Genomic DNA, 7,972 nt, shown 5'->3' with positions numbered 1-7,972 from the left:
AAGCGACTCTTCTTCACAATGCTGTTAAGGCTGCGGTCATCTCTCTTGGTTGTGCAGCGTTTCCTGCCACATTTCCCCCTTCCAACAGACTTTTTGTGGATGTGCTTTGAAACTGCACTCTGTGAACAGCTTGCTCTTTGAGAAATTTCTTTTTGTGTCTTACCCTCCTGATGGAGGGTGTCAATGACGGTCCTCTGGACAGCAGTCAGATCAGCAGTCTTCCCCATACTTGTGATTTAGTTTACTGAACCAAGCTGAGTGTTTTTCAAGGCTCAGGAAACCCTTGCAGGTGTTTCGAGTTAATTAGACGATTCAAGTGATTCGTTGAACACCCTACTAGTATACTTTTTCATGATATTCTAATATTTAGAGATAGGATATTTGAGTTTTCTTAAGCTGTATGCCATAATCAGCAATATTAAAATAATAAAAGGCTTGCAATATTTCAGTTGATTTGTAATGAATCCAGAATGTATGACATTTTTGTTTTTTTAATTGCATTACAGAAAATAAAGAACTTTATCACAATATTCTAATTTTCTGAGACAGTCCTGTAGATTAGAGTAGAATGAGCACATAGACAATATACACATAGTCATCTGTCATCAGGTCAACGTTACATTCGGTGTGACTCACATTTCCTATGGTCAACATTGTCTGAGATGTCCTTTGCAAAATAGATGTTCATAAATCCATTAAGAAAAAGAAAAAAGAAAATATTTTAACCTGTTCAAAAACACTGCCTGATAAATGACAGTCCATTTCCCATACCGGCAGTAGGCCGAGTCTTTTAACTCCTAAGGGAGACGTGCTCACAGATAAATCACTTGCCCCATAAATATTGGACCCAATTTCAAAAGCTACATATCTTCTTCCTGCACTTAAATTGTCAAATCACAAATAAAATAACTTTTTCATAGATCTGTCTTTGACTCAGCAACACACTAGAAAGATGTAGCGTTACCGTTAGCAACACACTCTCAACATTTTAAGCTAACATTTTAAGCTAACATCTACTGTTGTTTGCCAACGACATAGCTATCTAAATCTCGTAATGCTTAATAGGGATTTAGTTTGTATACTTGTTGGCTTTGTCTTTTCTGACCTCTCAAACTGACCCTGACCATTACATTCTCCAACATACAAACCCATCTATGTATGAGACTCTCCCTTCTCCTTTGCTGTCTGGGCAAATAAACGCTACAAAAAAAGGTCAGTCTGCTCGTAGTACCCAACAGAGCAGTTCCTGCTGGGAGAGAGAGACACACAGGACAACTGGCTAATTAAACAAGCAGCAGCCTGCTGAGGCCCATGACTCAGCACAGTTTCACTTTCCCTCACACACACACACACACACACACACACACACACACACACACACACACACACACACACACACACACACACACACACACACACACACACACACACACACACACTCTCTGTCTCTGCTTCATTCCTCAGACAGTCAGCAGGTGAATAGACATTAAGGAAAGACATGAAGGAAAGGATCATATTGACCCTGAAAAACAGAATGTCAAAGAAGTTTGTTTAGTTTTTTTACTGAGAACCTTCCTCTATGAAAACAAAGTGTCCTTCCTGTCCACAGGATGTGCTCCAGCTACCCACAGAAGCTTCTGGTTCCAATATGGATCACAGACAAGGAGCTGGAGAGTGTGGGCTCCTTCAGATCCTGGAAGAGGATCCCTGTGGTGGTCTACAGGTGGGGTTACTGACACAAAGCCACAAATCAAACAATTTCACCAATATCTTTAACAGCATTGCCTCGTTTTGCTTCTTCAGTCTGCAATTTAGTGAGTATTACCTTGAATTGCAGGCACCAGAAAAACGGGGCGGTGATCTCCCGTTGCAGCCAGCCTGAGATCAGCTGGTGGGGCTGGAGGAACACGGATGATGAGTACCTGGTGACATCCATCGCAAAGGCGTGTCATTTGGACACCGGAGCAAAGGCCTGCAGACATCGCGGGGACGCTCCAGACTCCTCCGATAGTGATTTTGGTAAAGCAGTGGTTTGATTTATATGTTCAGATTCACTCTTAAGGCACTGTAGCTCTCAAGAATGCAATATTACGCTGGCTGATTATGTGAACATGTCCATATGACTTGGAAGGAAGAAAATAAATTCCATTATTTAGATGTCTCGTTCATTTTCCTCAATTTTAAAGTGGACTACTACTACCAACAGTTTGTAAAATAATATAATATATTATCATTGACTGAAAATGCTGTATTGCCACCGAGCAGCCAATGGCTATTGGACACACACAGATATACACATGACTGAACACTGGCTTTCTGACAGAGAAAACAATTTATATTGAATTAAGTAGCAATAAAATATGTTGTTGTCATGCTGTTTTTCCTGACAAGCTCCCATTTTAAATGAAAGTACATATCATTAATGGTATCTTATTATAATCAGCCTTGGCTACAGAAACGTTAGAAGGATACAAAGTGGGACAGTTGTCACCGCAACATATACAGAAAAACAACAATTTGCATCTTGTTTATACTCTGTTTTTTATGTTTTTGTGTAAACGCAGAGAGTGACGTGGATGTCTGAAAGGATGTTTAACTGCCTCACTCTGGGCACGATGACAGGCTGGAAAGGGAGTGGTAGCGCCACGCTAACTGAGTGCAGAGTAGTGTAGTTGCAGCCTCAGAGTAATTACTCTTCTTTCTCCCTGGTAGCTTTTAAAAGCAGGTCTCCTGATTTGTGATCGTTACCTATAGCGACACTGCGGTTGTGTCAGCAGGAGGAGCTATGGATTTTTTTTTTTAACATTCAAATCCTCTCTGTCCTCCAGACTCCTCTCTGACGGGCGGCTCTGGCTGCAGTGACAACACTGTGCCACAGAAGCTGCTGATTCTGGACGCTCGCTCATACACCGCCGCAGTGGCCAACAGAGCCAAGGGCGGAGGCTGTGAGTGTGAAGGTTGGTGCAACCAAACATTTGAAAAGTCTGACTCTATTTCATGAATGTTACAGTTTTTAAGGTATGAGATCAGAGTTAAAAGACATTCTAGAGAGTGTTCACGACACTTCTAGAGAGTTAGAGTGAATTTAGAATATGACATTCATAGGGCTTTATCAAACAGTACAAGCTACAAAGGTTGTATTCATAACCTTGACATTTGAATTTTAAATCAACACTGAAATGCTGCACAGTTTTCTTATATTAATGTTATACCAGTAATTGAGCTTTTCAAAAACAAAATGTTCACACCTGTGAAAGAACAATTTGTTCACAGAGGGAAGCCTGTATTAATGGCGCAGTCTAGCAGCGATCTAATAGCACGATAAATACTATCTGTGGGGGAAACGTCTGTGGAGCAATGCAGGAGGAGTCACCGACTCAAAAGGAGACACGGGGAGAGCTGGAGCTTTGATGGCAAACACTGATGGGTTTATTTGGAGCTTCGGCCGGAGAATTCACAAAACAAGTCAAAGAGTCAGAGGTTCTGACTTCACGGTAGAGTTGCCACGTCAATTCTGAAGAACTCTACCCCAGACCCATGTATTTAGCTAGTTCAGAGAGAATAATCAACATGCTGCATAACAAGATAGAATCATAACACCTCTATCAGCTGATCCAACAGGCAGGAACAGGGAGACAGAACACTGAGAGCACAGCAGCCAGGTTACAGGTGTGTGTGCTCAGTCAGGACAGAACTGATACACTGGGTCAAAGTTATGGGCCTTGGAAAATATTTCCCCAACACTATCTATATAAACTAATTAACTCAATGAAACTTTGAATGTAAAAACAAATACATTGTGCACAGCCATAGATAGCAGGATATTCTGCCAGCACCCAAAAATAAACACCATGAATGTCTCATTTGATCTACACGATAAGATAACCATCATCTGAACTCGCCATGCTACTGTTGTTTACGTCTTGTGACCTTCATCAGAGTTGTTTATGTTTGTTTGTAATCAGAGTACTACCCCAACTGCGAGGTGATGTTCATGGGAATGGCAAACATCCACGCCATCCGGAACAGCTTCCAGGCTCTGAGGACCGTCTGCAGTCAGATCCCCGATCCAGGAAAGTGAGTCGATCTGTTTGACCTTCTCTCTGAGCACCCCCCCCCCTCCTCCTCACTTTTAATGGCTTCACCTCACAGTAAGGCAACACAACACCGAGATGGCAACGCTTCCACGGTCCAGTCCCCTTCCTGCTGTGCCGGCCAGCTGTCCGTCTGTACACACTGACAGTGGACATGTGTGTTTCTGTTCCTGCGTTTACATCTGTGTGTCTTTCTCCGCTGTGTGCGTTTTACTATTGTGTTTATTTTGTGGCTGTATGTTCACTTAGGTGCCTTGACGTCACACAATGCTATTTTAAGCCTTGTTGTTATGCTGATAAAGGTGTGTAACGCAGAAAGGCCTCCATTGATTTAGGTCAGAAGCCTCCTTTCTCATTAGCATAATAACCCAGTCTAACGTGACCCTGGTTAACCAACACTGATTTACGTATACAGCATCCCTGCTCCAGATCACTTCACCGTGAAAGGGAATTGATTGGTTCTTATCTAATCAGTCTTCTTTGTGTTTCTAGCTGGCTTTCGGCTCTTGAGAGCACTCGTTGGCTGCAGCACCTGTCCATCATGCTGAAGGCAGCCACTCTGGTGTGTTCGGCTGTGGAGAGGGATGGACGTCCTGTCCTTGTGCACTGTTCGGACGGGTGGGACCGCACACCCCAGATTGTAGCCCTCTCCAAGATCCTTCTGGACCCCTACTACAGGACAATAGAGGTGAGAGTCTGCAGGGTGTGGCCACAGAATGTTGTATACTGTAGGTATTAAAATATTAGAAATGTAGTATTATTGTAAAGCTGATTTTTGTGGGATCTTCATTTTTTCATTGTCTCCTTAACATGTGATGTCACAGCACAATTATATCAGTAAAAATGATTATTTAGGTAGGCATATTAAGTAGACATAAAACATAAACAGTGTTAAATATACAGTATATTTGGTTATATACTGTATATAATATATTTATATAACTATTACAAATAAATCACAAGTGTTTCAGAAAATCATCCTCAGATTCAGGTTCAACTTTATTGTCATTACGTAGTACATGTACTAGTGACGAAATGTAAGTTTAGGCATCTGACCAGAAGTGCAAAATAGCGGTTCAGGGGCGGTATTCATAAAGCATTTTATCTTACCGCTAGGAGTGCTCCTAACTCGCGCTAAAACATTTTACGTAGGAGTTTTTTCTTAAAAGTTATTCACAAAGCCGCTGAGACCTACTCATACTAAGAATAAATCACTAAGAAACTAAGAGTGACGCGCCGTTGCTATGGATGACGTTGATTCTCGTGCATGAGTTTAGAAGCGGTCAGTACGGTGATTGGTTGTTCAGATTAGGCGGTCTCGGTGAAACTCATCCGCAACATCCCACAAACGAGCCCACTAAATCACCGAAAAACAAGGAAATAGCCTAGGCTATAAATGTATTCCTATCAAATAGTTATGGACAGTGCAGTTAGCAGAATACACGCATGATGACAAGTTTGTGCAGACCACGATAATGAAGTTGTATATGCACGTTAAAGAGAGAGAGCAAACAATAAAAATACGTAAATTGCATTAAATCGAGGAGGCAATTAAAAGCACCCTGCAAACTATTATCCTTTACATATTTCAGACTAATCGTGGGCTTACAAAATAAACTGACACTTCGACAGTGAGCTGTCGGTCCACTAGCTCTGTAAAGGGAGTCCCCTAAACACTAATTCCTACTTCTGGGTCAAATGTGGTCTCTCTTTTATTTCGGGAAATTTCACTCACCGCCGAACCTCGATCAACACAATTAGCACAGAACATAATTTTCCCCGTCCACGTAAGTTCTAAACTGACCCTTAAACACCCTTTGCCCAGTCTAAGACGACAATTCCAGAGTAGGACCCACGTCCAAACGTTTGACCTATCCCATGTATAGTACTGAACCCTACACTCTCTTCAAGACCTTCAAAGACAAAGGTAACGCTTCGTCCCTGCTCTGCCTCGGTCCACGCAAACTCTATAAGGAGCGGAGGGAGATGCTCGCAACAACGTGTCCTTCCAAAGGCATGTCTGTGCTCATACCCATACGAACGTGGTCGAACTGGACTGTCGTACAACCTTCTATTCAGTCTGGAAATCGCCGTAAATGTAATAAGTCCCAACAATCGTTAGACGGTTATTTACATGTGTTACATCCTCACCTATTTCTAACGACATCCTGGCTGGTGTGTCCTTCCGGAGCAACTTGAGCTTCGTTGCGTCCCTTTGACAAACTCGTCACCACCTGTCTCAGGTCGGTGACGTCCTTCTGCCCTGTGACGAGCGAGTCCAGTAGACGCGCAAGAGGACCACCGGCGTCGCTAGGGGCTGAATACTGGCATCAGGATCGTGAAAAGTTAGGAGATCGTTCGTGGACCTTTTGGGACCCCTGCTGTGCGGTCATGTCATTTGCACTATTCTAGATTCTCGTTGTGTTTGATATGAGGAGACCTTTATGTAACGAGAGGAAATTGTGACACTGAGTGTTACCTTCAATCTTTACGTCGTGTTAGTCTCTATAAAGAAATTTTCCAAAGGTGTCTAAGAAGCATGGAACAGTTTTGGACCTGATACGAAGAGGTGTTATCGTTAACCCGGCGTCTGTACAAGTCCTCGTCTCATGTATTCCATATTGTCTTCTCAATATGGGAGAATTAACAATATCGCTCTTCAGCTATTAGATAAAAAAAAAAATAAAAATAAAAAAATTTTTTTATAGTAACAACATAACAATAAAAGATGATGACATAGTCCGTACGTCCCTAAGCCACAAACGTCTCCCGCGTGTGTAGAAGTTTCTGTGGAGAGTAGGGACGTTTGATAGACAAGCAGGAGGATGGGAGCCCCTCCGTGGAGTCCTCGGAGGTCGTTCCTGTCGTCCAAGCCCAGTCGAAGGAAGGGGTCCCGACAATGGGACGACCTTGAGACCGGCGAACTATCTGACGTTCGGGTATGAGTGGTGGGTGCACAAAATAGTATAAACTGGCATTTACGGCAAATGTGCATATCTAAGTGGACAAATATCGGCTAAATATTAATAAGATAAATATTATTAGGTACATATTAATAAGGAATAGACATCTGAGGACCCCGGCATAAGTGATTTCCTAAATCCGATTTTCATCGGAATTGACCACTTAATCTCTTTGAGGATTCGTATTACCCGTCACAGTAGAATGTAAATCCTCAAGGATTAAATAAGATTCTCAGTTAAGTGTTCATAAAATCCGATTTTCATCGCTGGATTCAGACCCTTTCCTCCGAATTTTCAGGAGCTGTCCTGAGGATTGATCATTCTGGATAAGTAGTTTCTTAGACTTTTACCGACTCTCTGCTTTACAAAACCTCTTTTACCTTCTACGACTTAACTAGTCTACTCTATATCCCGATTTAGCACTCCCCATAGTTCTGAACAACACCTTAATCACGCCTACGTTATTGTAGGGGCTGATTGTCCTATTGGGCTAATCAGGCCTTTATTTTTACAAACCGTTGTGATGCCATAAATCGTGTTCCTTTTACGTTGAAACGGTTACGCTGCTAAAATCCTTCAATAGGCTTGGTAGTCGTCGCACGTATTTGTTGGTAGTTGCGCGAGAGATCCTCGGTGTATAGTAGGTGTCACAAATAGCCAAAGGAAACCTGTTAGTGTTGATGTGTCCTAGTTTTCGGTTGAAGTACGTTAACGTCCATACGGGCCACACCAGCCACGATCAACTGCCCTGCGTGTATTTTTATTAACGCGGTAGTTTTTCTACTCCTGCCACAAGCAGTTATCTTTCTTTCATGTAAGGTTAGTTGTGCGTCTAACAAAAGTAAGTACGTACTATAGCGCCCTGAACGTGCCGCCAACCCGAGCAATAAACTTTCACAAAATTCACGACCTTTA

General features: G+C 42.4%; 1 protein-coding gene across 2 annotated transcripts in view; it reads left to right on the top strand.

The window, feature by feature from the left end:
- Window positions 1–7,972, top strand: part of LOC104949319 (myotubularin-related protein 4) — a 382,796-nt gene that overhangs the window by 7,432 nt on the left and 367,392 nt on the right. For both annotated transcript variants that reach the window (XM_010775661.1, XM_010775660.1), the window contains 5 exons: window positions 1,610–1,723; window positions 1,838–2,019; window positions 2,829–2,957; window positions 3,966–4,077; window positions 4,587–4,782. In XM_010775661.1, the coding sequence (XP_010773963.1) occupies window positions 1,610–1,723; window positions 1,838–2,019; window positions 2,829–2,957; window positions 3,966–4,077; window positions 4,587–4,782 (733 nt within the window). The remainder of the gene's footprint in view (window positions 1–1,609; window positions 1,724–1,837; window positions 2,020–2,828; window positions 2,958–3,965; window positions 4,078–4,586; window positions 4,783–7,972) is intronic.

Source organism: Notothenia coriiceps, unplaced genomic scaffold, assembly GCF_000735185.1.
Source record: "Notothenia coriiceps isolate Sejong01 unplaced genomic scaffold, NC01 NC01_scaffold00015929, whole genome shotgun sequence".
Taxonomy (NCBI): Eukaryota; Metazoa; Chordata; class Actinopteri; order Perciformes; family Nototheniidae; genus Notothenia; species Notothenia coriiceps.
This window is presented reverse-complemented; position numbering and strand designations above follow the sequence as displayed.